Genomic DNA, 21,637 nt, shown 5'->3' on the forward strand with positions numbered 1-21,637 from the left:
CCAATTAGCCTATCAGTATGTTTTTCGACTGCTAGGGAAACCAAAGCACCCAATACAGTACCATACCATACATGCAAACACAGGGAGAACAAAGTCCACACAGACAGTACCCCAGGTCTGGAATTGAACCCAGGGCCCCAGTGTTACAAGGCAGCAATCCTATGCACGCCCTCATTGTGTCACCTGGAGCACTTTTTTTAAATTTTTGTTGTTAAATTGTTACCCCTATTGAAAACCAATACCTGAGGTTACATCTGATTTTTCCAATTGTGCAAAACATCCAAAAATGAGTGATTCTTAACCTACAATCAATGCAGAAGTTTGATTACAAACCTTTTACAGCAATTTTGATGTCTTGTCTAGTTATCTAGATATGTTATTAAATATTTCACAGGGTGACAAAGGTTTGAGTAGGCCAGTGACTTGGGCATTATCATTACTTAAGCTTTGCATATTGTAACGCAACGGGGGCTCAGGCGGGCGCCCTCGCCGCATTAGGTCGGCCCCTGCACCGTCCGGGGCTCGAACCCGGGACTTCCGCGTCTCTCTGCAGCGACCTAGCCCCGTGAGCCAAAGAGAGATCTCTCCACAGCCCAGTAGCTGTGGTCCTGCTATCACAGGGAAGGGCGGTGACGTCACCCGCTCTGGTACGCCGGCTCTTACACACACTGCTTGTCGGCCGTAAGTGTTACACTCTCCCCCGCTTAAATCGCCGTCCCCGGCGAAGGGCTATCCCGCCCCGCTTCTGACACCAATGTAACGCAACGGGGGCTCAGGCGGGCGCCCTTGCCGCATTAGGTCGGCCCCTGCACCGTCCGGGGCTCGAACCCGGGACTTCCGCGTCTCTCTGCAGCGACCTAGCCCCGTGAGCCAAAGAGAGATCTCTCCACAGCCCAGTAGCTGTGGTCCTGCTATCACAGGGAAGGGCGGTGACGTCACCCGCTCTGGTACGCCGGCTCTTACACAGCGCCTGTCGGCCGTAAGCGTTACAATATAATATTGTTGGATTTGGTATGATTTTTGTGCGCGCTTCCCTCTTTTTTAAAGGATTCCTGCTTTTCAACAGATGACATTCTTCACAGACTGAATGTCAGAATATCACATGGTCAAAAGCAACACATTAGAGGTGTGGAGGTGCTGAGCAGGTGAAGACTGGACCTGGAACAGGGAGGAAAGACAAAAGGGAAAGAAAGGAGGGACAATACATTGTGACACCTAGCAATCTGCATAAAGTCAGTTCCTCAAGTGATCCCCACTTGTTTATGTCCGCCTAACTCTCTTGATCAGGTGCTGGAGTTCTGGTCAGAAAGATGTACAGTATATAAAAACTGAAGCGAGTTGAGGCACAGGGACCATGCTCACTTTTCCCCTACACCACATAGCTGCATGTGCGCAGGGAGATATAATAGAACATATCCATGGCAGTTGGGACTGAAGAGGACGCTAGATACAGCTGAAGAACTGTGCTTGAACTGTGAACTGTGTTTTTTTTGTAGAGCATAAGAAAGGATAGCTGGATGGCTGGATTGAGCTGAATGAGTACTCATGGGGACTACAGAGGGAGACAAGTGTGGGAGAGGATAACTGTCACGGACGTCCAAAGGGACTAACCGTGGGGAGGAGGAGAGCAGAAAAAGACCCATATGCGTAGCGGCGAGACGGGAAAAAGGCCCGGGCTCATTAGTGCAAAGAGTTCAGGAATGCCGTATAGAAACCTATGCCCTCAGGGAGCAGACGTGGGGCGCCCTGGTGCTAAGCGGGTCTCAGGACATCCGAACATCAATGCTGAGCCAGGACAGAGTGCAAGACCCGGAAATTTATAGCCCAAGGAAGAGAGGGACAGGAAGGACAGCAGACCGGAAACTAGGGACAGGACAGAGAAGGAGCGCCCTCTGGCTGCAGAGGGCGTAACAATAACGTTACTGTAGTTTTATTGAATTGAGAATGAATTGCAGTATTTTTTTGGAATGTGGCAATGAGCAGAGAGAGAGACAGGACATGCTTCCTGGGATTACTTTCTTATCCTAGTTTCTTAGGGGCATTAAAGTGTGCTAAATTGTTATTTTTTTTGAGGGGTGTTCCTTGTGGATATTAATTCTTGCTATGCTATTGTAGACAAGTAGCGAAAATTACTTTATTGTTATAGCTAGAGGAATAAAAATGTCAATTATGTCATCTACCTGTCTTGAGGTAGTCTGTGGGTGCACTGGGGACTCCTGTGTGGAGAGAAAATTCTTTGGAGCTTTAAAATTGCTAGCTGGCTGGGTCAGGTACAGCACCTACATATAGTTACTACTGTGACAATATTGTAGAGAAATCTATATTTCAGAACCCTAATGTTCCCTAATGTAAATATCCAAAGACATTTATGCTTTCCAAATAATTCTCAAGAAATTCTGTTTATTTTTACAAAGTGTGATGCCACATGGGGCAGGAACCACCTAAGGGTGTGAGATCCAGGGGGGGCTATGATGACTAATACTTCTTTCACAACCCATTATGGAAACGTTTTGCATAATGATTTCCGTTTTCATATATTCTCGTCCAGAAGTAGTGCTGTAGCTTGTCCCCATAGTGTAATGAGAGGCGGTCCAGGCACCCGTGAAGCGTAGTTCAGGACCCTATGAAGACGGTATAACCAGTATAAGCGGAGAAGGACATCAGGAAAAGGTACAGCAGGATTAGAATGAGTTGAAAGACAGTGGGCGTTGACGGCGGTGATGGCAGTGATGGCGTCGATCTGGTGCTCGGGGTGCAGGCGAAGGCAAATAATCCAGACAGCCAAAAAAAGGGGGAAACCAAGGCGCAGTCCAGAGTCCAGGAACTGGGGAATCCATCCGAGACAGACAGGGTAAAAATCCAGAATGGAATCCAGTACAGGAACAAGGAGTTAAAATGGAGTAACGAATGGAATAAGACCAGCCCTCGGGCTACCCAGGACCCCGGGGAATATGCAAACCTTGTGGTGTCCATCTTCCCATACTGAGCAAGGCATAGTGGGAGTGCCCACCTTAAATAATGACAGACAAACAGGGGAAGGTGCATGTAATGAACTAAATTACAAAAGGGTTGGAGCACCTTTAAAAAGGAGATGAGGATTGTGACAACTAGCAATTTATATTGGTAAGAAAACATCTGGAATGTTTTTTCCTTTTTAACCTGTCTCAGCTGTAGCCTCAGTAAGGTATTCTGGGCCCTTCACTCACAGCATCACAGTATCCCAGCCTCAGAGAACTGTATGCCAAATAAACTGCCGCCTGCAGCACCACTTTTGTCCATGTCTCTCTTACGCCTCAGTCCTATCTTTATGACTTCTTTCAAGGTCATACTTGAGGTTTTAACTCAACATCACTAAGCCCTTCACTCTCATTATCCTTTGCTCAGTGAACAAGACATCTTCTAGACTTACACTCCATTCCCATTCAGGTAGTACAAGTGGAAATCCCTCAACAAGGTTTTTCACATTTGGCCAGAACTGCTCTATTGCATTCTTTACCTTACCAGTGGCTCAACAAGGCAAGGGCTGAGGCTGCTTGTTAGAGAACACTAATTTCCCTGCTTTAAATCTCAAACAACCCCCTTTATCCTTGCTGGAACTTCATTACCTTTATGCTAACGACTACTGTCTCACTTGTATTCCGTCAGTCAATCCTCAGGCTTTGTGTCCAACGACAGCTGCAAGCACCTCAACTCTGTGTCACCAGGCTGCATCTCACTCATAAAACATATAGTAAATACTTACAACTACTTACAGCAACCAGTGCCTCAACCTTACACCCACTGCAACTACGGGCACACCACTCTCTCATGCCCAGCCACCACTGCCTTCACATTCATTCCAAAGCTACTGGCTCACCTCTCATTTCGCCAATCTGTGCTTTGCACTTCACAACCCAAGGAAAAGTTACACCCATCTCACAGCCTCCACGGGGTCATGCTACAACCCCACAGAGTCTTAAGCAGAGACCAGTAGCTACACAGTACCTTTCTCACCACTCTGTACTTCACGTATACAGTCTCTCTGGTCCTCACATACTGTATTTCTTACTCACACCTATTAATTTAACTCAACAAAAATATTTAACTTATACATACTGTAGACTTCAATTCACCTGACCCCGCATGTGCCGGGTGAAATACTAACAAGACACCACATGAATCAGGAGGTGCACTCTTACATCCATTCTGTCTGGAGTTTGCATCATACTGACTCCCTGTCTTGCTCTTTCTGCTTTGTAAGACCGGCCACAGCTGTAGCTCATGGAATCACATACTTCCTACAGTTGTGGTTACACAGAGAAAAACTCATATTAAATAAATCTAATCACATATTACAAATATAGATATCAAACACAGAAAATGTGAACACGTATTCTAATAAAAAAAGATCAAACATTCTCAGTTAGAAAGATGGCATACTGTACCACTGAAAACATTAAAAAGTAAATATTGAGTATGAGCAATGTTATATTGGACTTAGGACAGGAGAAAAAGTTGGCTACAGCAAAAGCTACTGTAGGTGTTGCATACTTGTCATGTCATGCTATATATGCAATAGTTATGCTAGTGCAATTCTAACATAGTTCGACTTGTATTGTGCTGCTGGAAAATCGATACATGTGGATTGATTCAGCTCAAATACCTGTACCAACAACTGAGCATCTGGCATTTTTATGAAATTACTGTACAAGACTTACATGACAAAAGCTTACTACTTTGTAATCCTAAGGAACTGTACAGAATTGATAACTTGATCTGCAGGACAGGAATGGATAAACAAAACACAGCCAGCAGTCGTCAGCGGTTATCATTGATAACTATAAAAAGAGTTGTTTTTGTACAATGTATTGATCTGAACCAAAAGCGTAAAGGCTCGTACATCTTATTTGCAGATAACTGAGCTTTTAACTGAACAGCAACTGTCTGTTCTAAAAATAGTCATTTAGACACTTGCTGAAAGTTGCTGATGAGGCAAGACTAAATTATTAAACAGAGGTTTTTTAAAGGAATTGTAAAGGCTGATGGATTAATACCAGGCCTTATTGATTTATTACTGAAATGCATTACATTGCCACAGATAATTAAAAAAATTACAATATAACAGGATAGTGGGGGCAGAATCCAAGGAAAATATAGTGGGTTTAATTTTAGTGGTTATTTCAGATAGCTGCTATGACAATATTACAAGAAACATAAGTGAGATGCACTGATCTTGAGAGTGCATTAATTATTGTTGGTAGCAGAAGTACAGAGTGTTTGTCTCGTCTCGTCTTGGATGAATCCCCTGGTTCTTGGACTCTGGACTGCGCCCCAGATTCCCCTCTTTGGACTGTCTGGATCTGTTTGCCCTTGCCATGCCTCCCCGAGCACCAGATCACCGACGTCACATTCCCCTGTCTATCAACCCGTCCTAATCCTGTTGTATGTTTATCCACTTACTTCCGTATTATATTGTTTTCACAGGGTCCTGATCTATGCTTCGCGGGAGCCTTGACCGGCTCCTCTTGCAATCAGACTCCACAAATTATTATTTTTTTATTGCAAAAACGTAGAAAAATTATTTAGATTATAGAGTCCCTTAAAATGGTTTTCTTATCTGGATTTAAGAGATGATGAATCATAGAAAATGTTTTTAGGATTACCTTTTCCTTGTTTCAATTAACTTCCCATAAAAGCACCATTATTATTAAACTAAAAATGGTGCTTTTATGGGACTGCCAAGGATGCCAGAGGGAATGTAAATGAACAGACTGGCCAAAGTCCCTCCATCTATGTTCAAGTTTATTCCCATAAGATTTCATGGAGTGAAAATGGTTGTCGGTTGAAGGGGAGTGATGTGTAGGTTACAATCCTCTATTTTCTTCTGAAGCTAAACAATCAAAAATGCCAACGAAGGTGGAACTGTACAGTAAATCATAATAGAGTCAAGTCTATTTTGCTGAAGAGTAAGGCAATGTTTAAAACTGAAGAATTTAAAATGGATCGGAAAAACAGACCTTAATGTACTGTATAGACCCCGTTCAGATATTACTAGTTTACTTAGGTTTATGTGTTGCATTCAGAGGCTCTTGGCTAGCTGGAACACCATTTTGTGATCTAATTCTTCGCAGACTGGGATGATTTGTAATATTTGGAATCTGACATCTGACTGGAGTGACTAATACCAAGGAAATACTTCTGAACTTGCTGTAAACTACTAGATTTGATCTGCCCTATCTGTCATATCAGTGTTTGCTGAATCATTAGGGTTATTTTAGTTGTTTGCATTTCACAATATATAGGAAATCCTGGACTTCAGATATTCACAGACTCATTTACTGGCTTTTAAATAACTACTGTTTTACTAATCTGAATGCTATTTTCTCTGAACTCAATGTTGTTGTATACAAAAAACACACTGCATAGGCCAAAATATCTACAAAGGGAGTCTGGTCACAGTTTTTACTAAAATTAAAGCAGCCATATCACCCTGCAACTCACAACTATCAACCCTGAAGCTAAGCAGGTGTGAGTCTGGTCATTACCTGGATGGGAGAGACCTCCTAGGAAAAATTAAGGTTGCTGCTGGAAGAGGTGTTAGTGGGGCTGGCAGGGGTGCTCACCCTGTGGTCCATGTGGGTCCTAATGCCCCAGTATAGTGAGAGGGACACTATACTGTAAACAAGCGCTGTCCTTCGGATGAGAAGTAAAACTGAGGTCCTGACTATCAGTGGTTGTTAAAAATCCCAGGGTGTTTCTCAAAAAGAGTAGGGGTGTAACCCTGGTGTCCTGGCCAAATTTCCCATTGACCTTTACCAAGTGGAGTGTCCAGAAAAGCACTATATAAGTGTAAGCAATTATTATTAAAATACACTGTCAAATTATATTATTAAGATAACTAGGGGTTTTAATTTATCTAGATGTTCTACTATTGATTTATATTTCTTGTTTAGATTTCCTAACTTTGCCTTAAAGGGTTATTCTGACTGTGGACACACTGTTAAAATTGTTTTAGTTAATGCTTGTTCCATGACCAATATGGCATTACTGTTTAACAAATTACAGAGAAAAGTCTAATTTTATGTTCAAAAGACACTTCACATTACCAAAATGACACCTTTTGTCAAATTACCTTCCTCCTCCATGGTTCTCTTGCTTATATAAACCACTTACATCTGCTAGAGAGGTTGGGATGTAATGTAATGTAAAATTAATCTTAATTTTGTGATTTTTGTGATTTTGTGATTCTTGTGATTTTTGTGAGCTCGCAGAAAATACATTTTATTGCCAGTAACTACTGCTGCACGCTGTATTGCTGTGCATTTGATAAATAAACTTTGATTTGATTTGATTTAATGACAGTTGTAGACCAACTTAATGCCTCTCGGGGACCATTACATATTCTAGTTTTTACATCATTTCAATGCACAATAAAGGTTTTTAAAGGTTGACGTTTTTTTTGTCACCCCTCATGCATAATTTCTCAAAGATTTCAGTTCTAGTAGATTTTCATATTCACTGTGAACATAATTTTTTGCAGAGTTCTGTGCTCTTCTAAATTGTTTTGATTGTACTCAGCATATGACTAAAATAAATATAAAATACTTGAGAGACGGGGTAGAGTTTAGTGTTCGGGTTTATGCTTACAGTAGGTGGGTTTAGTGTAAAGTCAGGGAGAGCTGATGTGGGTGAATGGTAATACTATCAGAATCATCTGATACTACTAATGCGATTTCTACAGTATGTTTCTCATGCATCTGAAACAGCAGGAACCTTTTTTTTCAAAATTGTTTCTTACCGTGTCGGAAAAAATAGTCGGACGTGGTTGCTTAGATACAGTTGCAGCTGCAGGGTATGTTCCTACAAAATAAAGCAAGCCTTTAGTTTCACAGGTACCTGAAAATTTTCGAATGATGGATGAAGGAAGGGAGTTGTCAATGACAATTGCACAGGTGGTCCAGAAATTGAAGGGGACCCATTTACATTCCCAACTAGAGAGACAGGCCAAAGTGAGTACCCGGACCATAACGCAACACTGACTGATCGGAGTCTCTGCAGGACGAGTGCAGCTGTGGTCTGCTGTTCACTGCAGTGCCTGATGTAGCGTATGGCAGGGCTTGAAAAAAGACAACAAAAATGTTATGTATAATCTTAATATTAGTTTTGCAGCATTTAGCATTTTCAAACTAATTTTACTCTACATTGTCCTCTGTTGTTACGGTACCTTATTTTTTTTGCGTACGCTAAACTACGTAATCATTAAAACACGATATTTTCAGTGTTCAGAAACCCGGAATACGTGCTGTATTATGATAACTGTTTATTTTAATTTCATGTAAAATTCGATCTCTCGGTCTAAGGTGGCAAAGTATACCGGTACTGTAAAAGTTAAATGTGTGCAAGTGTTCAAGGTTATATGAACAGAGAAATGTACAGTAATTGGAACATTATGTATTTTACGAGTAACTGATATATATATATATTAAATGGATATGGGTCTAACAGTAATCACGAAATCATGAAATGAAACACACACAAACGTATAGGATATATGCATTTCATAGACGAGTAATGAAATGATCATGCGTTTGCTTTCTATCTAGTCTGGTAGGTAATCATATTATGAAGGCTCTATTCCTTTATTGTAGAGGAAGGACATTTATCAATGACAGTGCTTCTATTCATTGACATGGGCAACCTGAATTAAGATGGCGAAAAAAAGAAATTGCAGTTTTAACTTGGTAGTCTCTTTTGTTAGCCAAGGGCAGTTTTCAAAAAACAATCTTTGACATCCTACTTTAGATCCACAAGCAATTGTTTGTAATGCAAGGTTTGTTTTTTCTGTGTGTGTGAAGAATACGTTTTTTTAACTGGAATTTTGTTTTCATAAAGAGAATTCAATCTGTTTCTCCGAAATGAAACTTATTATATTTTGGTCTTATTTCTGTTTTAGTACATTTTCAAAAGTCTTAATGAATATTTTATGTCTTAGTCCTCAAACATGTAAATCTTAGGTGAACATGAGAATAAAACTGTATATAATAGTTTACAGAGGTTTTTGTACAGTATGTGAAAAAATAAAGTGAACTAAAATTTTTAAGAATGTGCATTACGAAGTAATGTTCTGAAGACCCTAAGGTAAAGAACACATGCTATGAAGTAAGCATAGCTTATAATAAAATACTGTATATTAGGGCCATGCTACATTCAGTGAGAGTTATGTAAATGTACATCACTTTCTTATTTACTTCTTATTTCCTTAATTCTCCATGATTGTAATGGTTGACGGTCAACATGAGTTGTCTTTCCCGAAAACCTACAGATGTAAAAGTTTCAACTGTAATTTGCACACATAAGTATATATACAGTATACATATACTGTATGAATGGTATTTGCTTTGTGAGAATAAAAACAATAAACATGTAGCTCCGTGAAGTTTCCCCCACTGCATTTGTTGGTGCTGTTGAAATTAGCATTTGTTGTGATGTGCTTTCCAAGATAAAATATATTCTTTTTCAGATGTAGTGTAACTCAGTCTCGGGAGAGCCGGACCAGTCTCATTCATTTCTGTAATGTTTGTGCCAGTTTTTGGTGCTAAAAGTAACATTTGTGCTTTTTTAGTTTCCATGGCATTAGGCTGCTAAGATCTTTGTTTACTCAGTATAAGTTTATACTTCTTACAATAACTTTATCATTATATCATTATATAATTTTTCAGCTGGGGCGAAGTCTGCTGTAAATTCAGGCAGTTTTGCAATATATTCACCTTCTATTTCTGTGGATTTTTTTTGTCTTGAAATCTCAGGCTTTATTCTGTTTTATATATTTATGTTTTAAGGTTTGTTTATTATGATGTGTGCTTTAAAGCAGTAATTGTTGCAAGATAGACAATATACAGTATATAGTGAAAAGCATACATATTGGACAGTAGTGTCAAATTCTGCTGTGTACTAATGAAATATGTATTTCAGATCAAAAGATCTGAAACCAGAGGCAAAAGTATAGAATTTCTGCTCTTGTTTTTGGAAATTTTGCATACAAGTTTAACAATGTAACTTTTTGTTTAAGTTTTGGGTCTGATTTTGAGTTAGAAGGCACAAACCAAGATAAAGAAAATAGAGAATTAAAAACAATAAAATAACAGCCAAAACGATTGCAGACATTCTCCAGAGTGCAGTGGTGAAAGTACAGTATCTTACATCTTTGTGGACTACAATTCAAATTGTAAACCTCTCATCAGAATAAAAAATAGAAAGGCCAGATTAGAACTTGGATAAAAAATACAAAAATGGACCACAACTGTTCTAGAACAAAGTTCTATGAACAGATGAAAATAAACTTTTAAAGTGACAGAAAGGTAAAAGTGTGGAGAAAGAGAGGAACTGCAAATGATCCTAAGGATACCACTTCATCTGTAAGACATGCATGCATTGCTGCCTCTGCTGGCTCACTGGTGGTTTAATAATAATAATAATAATAATAATAATTGCTTACACTTATATAGCAAAAAGCTCAAAGCGATTTACAGGTAATGGGAACCCCCCTCCACCACCACCAATGTGCAGCACCACCTGCAGCCATAGTGCGCCAGAACGCTCACCACACATCAGCTATCAGCAGAGTGATGTAGCAATTCATAGATGGGGATTGTAAGGAGGCCATGGTTGGTAAGGGCCAATGGGAAATTTGGCAAGGATGCCGGGGTTACACCCCTACTCTATTCGAGAAACGCCCTGGGATTTTTGATGACCACAGAGAGTTCGAACCTCGGTTTTACGTCTCACCTGAAGGACGGCGCCTGTTTACGGTATAGTGTCCCCGTCACTGTACTGGGGCATTAGGACTCAGACAGACCACAGGGTGAGCGCCACCTGCTGGCCCCCCTAACACCTCTTCCAGCAGCAACCTTGGTTTTTCCCAGGAGGTCTCCCATCCAGGTACTGACCAGGCTCACACCTGCTTAGCTTCAGTGGGTTGCTAGTTGTGAGTTGCAGTTGTGGCTGCTGGCTTATGTAACTGAATGTGGCAGCAGAATGAATTCTGAAGTGTACGTTAACATCTTGTCTGCCCAGGTCCAAAAAATATCTCCAAGCTAATAAGGTGGCATTTCACTCTGCAACAAAGCCTCAAAACATACTGCATACTTAACGAAGGATTTAATCAGAAAGAAAGTGGAAACTTTGATGGTTCAAAAGTCAGTCTCCTAATTTGTATCCTATTGAGCAAGGATTTTACTTGTTGAGTAGGAAACTAAACTCAGAAAACCCAAGGTCCACAATCAGCAGCAAACCTAGCTACAGTTAAGGCTTTGCAAAGCATCTCAAAATAACATATCAAGAGTTTGATGATGTCAGTGAGCTATTAACTTGAAGCAGTCATGGCATATAAAGGGTATGCAATTTCATATTACATTTCTACTGGTTTAATTTATTTTAAATTAATTTGCCCCCAATACTTGTGCACCTGAAAAGGGTAGAATGAATACAATACATGTAATTGTTCTATCATAGCTAAACATGTATGCAAAATATTACTCAGAAATAAAAGCTGAAATTATATACTTTTGCCTCATATTAATATTTTATCTGAATACAAATTTCATTAGAACACAGCAAAAATGACATATTTTACTTCAGTATCCCATACAGCTTTCCACTGTATGTTCCCATAAATAAATGTTGTTGTAAAAAACAATTACAATTCAAAGAAAATTATTTTTTCCCAAATTTGTTAAGTCAAAATTATATTTTCATTCAGAACCATTGAAATATTGTTTTCTACATTTGTGAGGTGGTAACATTTACAATATTGTTTTGCGGATTTATTTTAAAATCCATTTGACTTAGTATATACTGTAGTAGTACCAAATAATACTTACACATCACATGTTTTTAAAGTCAGTGTTTTTATTGCATACTCACATGCCGAAACATAATTCTTTTTAAAGACAAAATGAGTTGTCACAGTTTTTGCAGATATCTTAAAGAAAGTCAAAGACTGAAATATAGTGTTTGCATACTTTTTCAGGTGTCACACATCAATATTTGATAGAGCCACCTTTTGCCACAATAACAGCTTTAAGTCTTTTGCGGTAGGTGTCTACCAGCTTTGCCACTTGTAAGGAGTGATGTTCACCCATTCTTCTTGGTAGATTTGCTCCAGCTCATTCAAATTGTTTGAACAGCGCTTGTGAACTGCAATTTTCAAATCATGCCACAGATTCTCTATGGCGTTTGACTGGACCATTCCAAAACATTCACCTTTTTATTCTTGAGTCAATCCAATGTTGCTTTGGCCCAGTGCATAGGTTCATTTTCCTGCTGAAAGGTGAATATTTTTCAAAGCTTACGTTTTTTAGCAGACTGAATCACGTTCCCTTGTAGTATTTCTCTGTACTTTTCTCCATCAATTTTTCCTTAAGCTCTAACAAGATTCCCAGTCCCTTTTGATGAAAAGCAGATTCAACAACATGATGGCTCTGCCACTACACTTTGTTTCTTGGGGCATAGGCAGTGTTAACTTTGCACCACACATAGCTCTTTGAAAATCTCTACCATCTTAACACAAAACCTCTTCCCACATCTTAGCTGGATCACTCTTGTGCTGTCTGTCAAACATCCAGATGGGTATTGAGATGGTTCTTTTTGAGTAATGGCCTCTTTCCTGCTACCTTCCCATACAGGTCAGTGTTATGAGCTCAAGATATAGTTGACTCATGCACCTTTAGTCTTTTCTCAACCAGTGAATTCTGTACATCTTTCAAAGTGATTGCTGGCTTCTCATTTGCTTCCCTCACGAGTCTCCTTCTTGATTGGATGGAAAGTTTTAAGTTTCTTAGAATGCAATTTAGTCTTCATTTCCTTGGCTTCACTGCCTGACCAATGATCTCTAAACAGATGGGTTTTTTATCCAGTAAATGTAACAGTAACGTCAATGGTGCACAGGCAGAGGCCAGTGGTAAGACAATTCTATCCTTATTAAGGCTCTTTCTTTCACTTGTGTAAACTTAGAGCTACCAGTACATAGGTAGGTGAATACCTATGCAGGCAGCATATTTCAGTTTTGGACTTTCTTTAACATATCTGCTGACAAAAATAATTAAAAAAAATTCTTTTTGAGCCTGTAAGTTTGCAATAAATAAAAAGATGTGTAAGTAGAATTTGTAATTCAAAGGGTCTGAATAATTTTGCAAGAGACCGTATACAGTATTCCAATAGCCTAGTCCTTTTTATTTTTATATATTTTGTATTTTTTTATCCGCTAATATTTTTATATTAGAAGCACACAAAATACTACAAACACCAGTCTTTTAATAAAAGGAGTTACATTCATTTGCTTGTATTAAACTGAATTTGTAATTTGCAGGTAGCCATTTAGCCATTTTAACTATGTTTCACCTTTTAAAACTATACAGCTATGAAGTATTAAGATTTGCTAATTATATATTTTCCAGAAAATACAAGCTTTTCTTAACTTCCAACATCTTTAAAAAAAAAAGAATAAGAAGATGCATCTGTTTAATTGAGGTTTCAAATGTACAATTTATGATTAATTCACACATATGGACGCATTGAAAATAATCTTCAGGTATCACTTCAAAAGGAGTAGGTCTTCTAACCCTGGACAGACTAAGAAACCAATTAGCAGGCATCAGCATTTGCCAAAACATTCCCTTTCAGTGTTAATGTTTTGTTATGTTTTGTTATGTTATGTTTTGTTATGTTTGTGCCAAGCCAAAAATTAAAAGTGAAACAGTCTCAGTCCTTCTCATAGATAGTAAAGTAAAAACTAAAACACTGCTTTATTTGCAGTAACTACTCCATAGTAGATTATTAGTAATTATATCTTTGGTTACTCATCTTGTTATCAAAGGTCTTAGATAGAAAGATAATGTCATTTAGCCAGCAGGTAACTCTTATTTGTTTGATAAAAATATAGATTTTTTACATTTAAATTTCACAACAAGAAAGAACAGAATATCTTAGAAATGTGTTAATGCAAGGGGAGGCTGCAAGCGTAGATGATAAGGCAAGAAAAAATTACGTGGGTAAATTTTTGAAAGTTGTTGAAGAGGGTGACTAGTCCATAAGAATAGTTACAAGTGAGAGGAGGCCATTCCCCTATTTTGCCTATTTTAAAGTAGCTCATTTAACCATTTCTTGAAATCGCCTGGTCAGTATCGGGATGTCAGACCTCCTGGGAAAAACTAAGGTTGCTGCTGGAAGAGGTGTTAGTGGGGCCAGCAGGGGGCCCTCACTGTGCAGTCTATGTGGGTCCCAATGCCCCAGTGAGGTGACGGGGACACTATACTATAAACAGGCACCGTCCTTCAGATGAGACATAATACCGAGGTCCTGACTTTCTCTGGTCATTAAAAATCCCAGGGTATTTCTTGAAAGGAGTATGGGTGTAACCGCGGTGTCTTGGCCAAATTTCCCATTGGCCCTTACTAATCATGGCCTCCTAATAATCCCAATTTATCAATTGTCTTAATTACTCTGTTCCCCTCTTCACTATTAGCGTGTAGTGTGTGGTGAGCGTTCTGGCTCACTATGGCTGCATATTGGTGGTGGCAGAGGGTAGTCCCCATTAGCTGTAATGCGCTTTGAGTGGAGTGTCCAGAAAAGCGCTATATAAGTGTAAGCGATTATTATTAATGATTATATTCTTCTCCACTTCAGTTAAACCATAAAGTTGTGGTGGGAGAAATTTACATCTCATCCCTAAAAAAGAATGTCTGATATTTCAGACGTCAAAGTAGCACAAACGCTGGTTCCAATGGCACCAATAAAATTACCTAAGAACCCCCGCAGTGAATATTTCCCTTGCAGAATCCCTGTATTGCAGTAATGAAATTTTCCACAATCTGCACAGGATGATCTTCTACTTCTAGGACCAGGGAAATGTGGTGATCTGTTAAGTGCACAAATATACACATTACACTGGCACACAGGAGAACCCTCATATATGTGAACAGTCCCCTCTGAGAACAGTGTCTACAGGTCACTTCCTTCATATCCACACTAAAGAACAGCATGTAACAAGAACGGACAAGATCTGTTACTGTAGATCTGTCTAGGACTGACCCTGTACATCGATGAAGGATCAGATGGGACTCTTTGGGAAAATTCATTTACAGTCAGCACTGGGCAGTACGGTGGGGGGCTGTGTTCTCACTGTCCTGGACTCCTTCTCTATTAATGTTTTCACAGTCAAGCCACAATCCCCTCTTCCCAACTACTGCCAGATTACAATTTACATCAACAGTTCACCATCTCAAAGACATACTGACATATCTCAACAAGCTATATGACCTTAGCCATTTATACAAATACCAGAGAGCACTGACTGATAGGGAAATTCAGATGTTATCGAACACATTCCTAAACACACCAATAAAAGAGGCATTCATGTGACTATAAATAATTAAAAACACATATCTGGGAAGTTAGCCCTGCTTTTTCTATTTGTAGAGGAAGGAAACTTCACAAGCTGCGTGATGCCACTCCTTGAAGCTAGAAGGGGCTATGTCTTGAAAAAGAAAGCAGCACAAACTGTACTTTTAATGGCATAAACTGGCACAAATGTAGCAGAAATGAATGAAACTGGTTCGGTTTTCCTGGGCTGTTGCAGGGGGGTGGAGTGAAAATGCATTATATCTGTGGAATGAAAGCAGCACAAACTCTGCTTTAAAATCACAGATGTAGCACAAATGAATACGATGGGTGTCATTGTTTGTACTGTTTGTCGTAGGGCCAACTTCATGGAGCTTAAACATTCTTCAGAAATATGTTTGATGTTTCTGATACAGGATGAGCTAAATTTGTTTCTTTTTGTTCATCAGGAGTGTTTGCACAAGCCAGAAATTAAACTTGAATGTCTAAAAGATGATGTACGGGATTTCCTAAGAAACTCAGGTAAATCTTAATTTCCCTTAATGTCCAGTGTCTGTGTTCTGTTCAAAATTCTCAGTTTCTTTCCCACAGCAGAATTTAAACAAAATCTGATAAGAGTTTCTACAGTGAAAATCATACGTATTGGGATAGTGAAGTGAAATTTGTCATTTTTGTTGTGTACTACTCAAATTTGTATTTGAGATCAAAAGATAAATAAGTGGCAAACTGATTGTCATCTTTAATTCTGGATATTTTTGTGCATACTGTACATGTTTGGCAATGTTAGAACAATGTCATTTGCTGTGTATGAATTTCTGATGTAGCTTGAATTGACAGCCCTTGTTTAATGTTTGTCCTTCCACTAGAAATGCAGTTTAGATTCGTTTGAAGTCCTTTTGCTGGAGTTATAAATGTCTAAGCAAAAATAAGTTGCCATCTTCCTTTGTACAGTACATGAGTGTGGGAAAACATTTTTATCCCATCTGTGCCCATTTTAAGTTTTTTAAAAATTTTAAAACACATTTATGAGTGTAGGCTATTGAACATATTCTCCAATCATTTAGTGAAGCAGTAAGATAGATTGAAAGTTCTTTTTACATACTGACATTGAGTTAAATTTGTTTAAAAATCCACATGGATCTCTTAATGGCAAACATTTGGATTTTTTTTATAAGCATAAAAAGATGTATGTTATATTTATTTATTTTTCTAGATGTGAAGCAAAATTGTTTCTGAGGATTTTAAAGCTTTTGCATGTTGTGCAGACTCATGGATGCACTTACCATTTGTCTTTCTTTAAAGGATGGGAAAAGAAGTTACAGAATGCTGTTTATCGTGAGTTACATGTGTGAGTAGCCAAATGTTTGTTATTCAGCTAATTCCTTTATTTCTTGCCTTTATTTTATGACTTACCGATTTTACTTTGTGATGACAACCTTTTTAGTTTATGTTATAAATATTGTAACATTCCATGAACAAAGCAATGTTTAAGGAGAGTCAAACAAAACATTCCTTGAATTTTATTGTTATATTGTTATTTTACATATTTACATTTATACTGTAGGCTTTTGTGATGCAGCCTATAATAGGGTTCAGATTCTAAGAACCCACACACAAGATTTTAAGTGAAATAGTAGTTTGTTAAATTATATTTACATTTTAGGTTGTATTAAATTTATATCTAATACAATTTATATGTATTTATATGAGTGTGTGACAGAAAAGTGGCTCCTCCAGCTAGGATGTTGGTAAGAAAAATAATCAGCCTTGCGCTGTGGCCAAAAATGGCTCTTGCCAGTTTTCTAGCAAGGAAAAAATCCACTGTAACTTAGCAGAAAGTGTCTTTTCCAGCTTCCACTCTTAAAAAAAACAGTCTGCTCTATAGCAGAAACCTAGTACATTCACAATAGAGCTGTGCTTAAGCCTATGCTGGGACTGTAGTGGTAGGAAAAATAAGAAAACCCTCAGCAAGGATACTGGTTCATTCTGTGCCGGAGAAGACGCAGGAGCGATTTGTTGGAGTTTGTCTTTGGACTTCTGCTCCTCGTTGTCACCGTCTCCTTTCTCATTTATTTCTCTATATATTCTTACTGGAGCAGGATATGCAAATGATGCCTGCTCTTCACAACCCTTAAGTTTTAAAATAAAACTCCTGCTTTATTTGCTGTTTCAACTCATGCATATGCAGATTTCACTAAAGCTGTAGTGACATTTTTAGATATACAGTACCACTGAAAGTTGGCCCTGGTGTGAATGTCAGTGTATGCATGTCTGAGTCTATGTGTGCCCTGTGATGGACTAATGTCCTGTCCAGGGTGTACCCTGCCTTAAGTCCAAGATTGGTGCCGGCTCCCCCAAGACCCTGAAATGAGTGAAGTGGTTAGGAGATGAATGGTTATGGAAGTATAAAGATTATACAGTACATGTATGTGTCATTTACATATTTCATATGAGCAGCTACAGTATAATTGAAAGTCTACTAAATTGAATGCTAGTTGTATTCAGTAGCTTAAGCTTCAGAAGCTAGAGCAAAATATGTCACTATTTTAATGCCACTGAAATATTTGTGCATCATTTAGTGTCAGCTTTGGGCCATACTATATGACCATAGTCATATGAAAATAAGCTTTCTTTAGAATTTCAACTTTCTACTGTGATCAAAATAAGCCCAAAATGTTTACAAACCCTTTCTGAATGAAACTGCGGACAATCAAATTTCTGAATTTTGCAATGAATGCATTACTGTTCAATTCTAGACTGTTAGTAATTTTCAACTTTTATGTGACATTTAATCAAAGTATCACTTAACAAACTCAGAAATCCTTCAAATGTTTCACTGTACGTTGTTTGTTTCTAGGTTTACTAATGATGGCTCTTCCATCAAGCTGAAAACACCTTGACAAATTAAGTTTTACACAAGTGGAATTACTCTTTCTTCATTTTAATGTGTGGGTCATTTCACATTCATTCCTGTATAAAATATACACAAAGAATGACTGTTTTATGACACAAGATTTATTGTAGAACTCCACGAAGAGTTCTGTTTTTGGTGATGGCAGTAGAAATCATGAAGTTAACTGATAAGTGGCTGAACCAGAGAGAAAATGTGTCTGGTTAGTGTAAATGTCAAAACAATGTCCAGTGCAGTCAGGTCTTTTGTGTAACAAAATAATATCATCAAAATTTGTGTGAATATTAACAACAGAAAAAAAGAAGTATAAAGATAAGGAATTACATACCTTAAAAAAATTAAGAATAAAATGAATTACTGTAAATATTATGCAACAAATATATTTAGTTATATTTAACCGATTGAAAATCTTTTTCCAAGGCTTCCTCCTCCTAGCCACCCAGCTGCACCTCCAGAGCATATTAAGGAACCACTGGCATATATGAGAAAGGCACAGGTTGGTTTTCATTCTTGCGAAGTGATTAGTAGTTATTATTCAAGCTTGTTTTGAAACTGTACTCTCTACATTGAAAAGAAGACTATATAACGATATTAAAAATGTATCACTCACAAGGCTCGTTTCCTTAGATTATGTTTTGTTTTTTCATATAAATGAAAAGTGTTCAAAAATGGTTGGGGGCTCCCAAGAGACACAAAAAGTAAAGATACTTAAAGACACCAGCTGACTGTCTCCATGGTTTCTCAAGCTACCTGTATAGCTCCTAAATGACAGAACACCACTGTAGTAGGATGGCTATTAGTCAGTCCTGGTCTTCTTGACTTTTGATGTAACACTCACTCCTGCAACTTGACAGTGACATCAGTAAGTGCTATTCCTCCAGTCAATGCAAACTCTCCCATAAGGCACTGTGGAGCATGTAGTATGTCGAAAAGTAATGGCTTTGTTAGTGTAGGTGTACTTGTTATGGACGATTGTCTGTATGTCCTCATTCTCCCCAAGCAGTACAGGAGTCATACACATAAAGCTGAGTCTTTCACAATCATTCCACATCGAGAAGGGATAAAAAACATAAGTAACTGGCAGTTCCAATAAAAAAGGTTTACAACACATTTGTCTGAAACATATCTGTATCATTTCATAACTGAAAAACAATAATTATTTAGAATGCATTTTATTTACACCTTGATGATAATACAGTACAGTAAGTTAAATTGTTTTCATTCCATGTTTTTATGTGTATTTGCACAATCCGATTAATTCTAATGTCTTCCTATATTGTTTCCTTAGGCGAGCTGGGAAAAGCGTATCCTCAAGAGTTTGAACAGCATGTGCACTGAGTTAGGCGTCCCATTGGCTCGAAAGGTATGTTTGATATCAACCAATCAACCAACAAATCAATCAATCATTTTACCACCCTATACAACAACTTGCTTTACAAATGATGAGCTTGATGATACATGAATCAATATGTTGGCAGGGCTTGGATGATATTCAATCAAATAAGATGAAAATGGAAAAGGAATAAAAATACATATAAAAATAAAAATATAAAGAAACATTAGATAAGGAAAAGTTCAAAAGAAAAACACCAATAGGAGAAAGTATCCAAAAGGATCCAAAGCCTAATCTAGGTAACAGGAGAGAGTTTATTATTATTCCTTACACTTATATAGCGCTTTTCTGGAAACTCCACTCAAAGTGCTTTACAGGTAATGGGGATCCCCTCCACCACCAGTGTGCAGCATCCACCTGGATGATGCAATGGCAGCCAGAATGTGACAGTATGCTCACCACACATCAGCTATCAGTGGGGATGAGAACAGACAGATGAAGCCAATTCATAGATGGGGATCATAAGAGGGCCATGATTGGTATGGGGAATTTAGCCAGAACGCCAGGGTTACACCCTTACCCTTTTAAGAAATGCCTTGGGGTCTTTAATGACCTAAGAGAGTCAGGACCTTGGTTTTACGTCTCATCCGAAGGATGGTGCCTTTTTACAGTACAGTACAGTACAGTTTAAGTACGGATGAAGTTCTGTAGTTTTCAGGATTTAGTCTTGCTGTCCCATCTGTGAGGACTGTGACTGGGGCTCAGAGAGGCAGAGTTTGAATTTAATGAATTTTATTTCTTAAAATGCATAACTGCCATAAGTGATTTAAGTAAGAGTGATGCTTCATTCATTTTGCATTTTTGTTCAAGACACAGTGGACATAAGGGATACAATGCCCTCAAAACGTATTCATACGAACAATAAACATCAAATAAGAAATAGATTTTCATATTGGATAATGGAAAGTGATACTTCCTTAAAACATTGAAATTATTACACGGTAATCTTAATATAATTGTTCTTTAGTGTCAGGGACTACACTGACTAAAAAACCTTCACTAGTGTACTATGAGGTTCTGGCACTTTAGAGGGGATGTGCATGAACATTCATCTAGCAAAAGTCCTCTAAATCCTTAATGCACCTTGGTGTTAATTAGTGAACTGACATCTTGAATTTGTCCATTTTTGGCAAGCTTGAATTTCTTGGCAGAAAAACTAAGTGTGTCTGAGAAATGTCCTGTTATATTTAGACCCCATAATATTTTATTATGTGATTTTTTATAATTAGATTATTATTATGTAGGATGGGACGTTGGCACAATAGTTAGCATTACTTCTTTGTAGCGCTGGGGCTCCGGGTTCAATTCGTGCAGTGCAATCTGTGTGGAGTTTGTATATTTTTCTCGTGTTCACATGGATTGCTTCCCACAGTCCAAAGACATACTGTTAGGGTAACTGGCTTCTGGGAAAATTGGTTGTGTTTGTGTCTGTGTGTGCCCTTCGATGAACTGGTGTCTTGTCTAGGGTGCATTGTGCCTTGCGCCTGTTGCTTGCTGGGATAGGCTCTCAGGCTTCCCGACTACCCTGCATTTGATAAGGTAGTTAGAAAATGTAGGGATGTATTATTATTATTTAATTTTTAACACTTTCTATCCTGAAGATGCCAGTGTGTATTGGAGATAACCAATTGTTGCCTTTGGTTTTAAAGTGCATCCTTTTCCTGGCAGTGTTATAACTAAACCAGAACCTTTAAATATTTTTAAATGGACACTACAGTAGATAATAGTAGATTCAGCTTTTTGTAGATTCTTATATAACCATTCCCACACTTTTGGCAGTCAAAAACTATTTGGCTTCGAACACCATTTGAAGAACTCACTGACTTAACCGTGGTGATACTGCTACGACTGAATGTTTTCCATGTATTACATTTTATTATATAAAAAGAAAACCTCTCTGGAAACATGCATTGCACTTCGAAAGAGCATAATGTTATTACAAACTTGTTTTTGTTGAA

General features: G+C 38.3%; 1 protein-coding gene across 1 annotated transcript in view; it reads left to right on the forward strand.

The window, feature by feature from the left end:
• The first annotated feature begins 7,791 nt into the window (after positions 1-7,791).
• Positions 7,792-21,637, forward strand: part of tbc1d19 (TBC1 domain family, member 19) — a 57,235-nt gene continuing 43,389 nt past the window's right edge. The window contains exons 1-5 of the mRNA XM_006629650.3: positions 7,792-7,988; positions 15,825-15,897; positions 16,678-16,723; positions 18,707-18,782; positions 19,575-19,649. Of these exons, the coding sequence (XP_006629713.1) occupies positions 7,890-7,988; positions 15,825-15,897; positions 16,678-16,723; positions 18,707-18,782; positions 19,575-19,649 (369 nt within the window). The 5' untranslated portion in view covers positions 7,792-7,889. The remainder of the gene's footprint in view (positions 7,989-15,824; positions 15,898-16,677; positions 16,724-18,706; positions 18,783-19,574; positions 19,650-21,637) is intronic.

This window comes from Lepisosteus oculatus, chromosome 1, assembly GCF_040954835.1.
Source record: "Lepisosteus oculatus isolate fLepOcu1 chromosome 1, fLepOcu1.hap2, whole genome shotgun sequence".
NCBI lineage: Eukaryota > Metazoa > Chordata > Actinopteri > Semionotiformes > Lepisosteidae > Lepisosteus > Lepisosteus oculatus.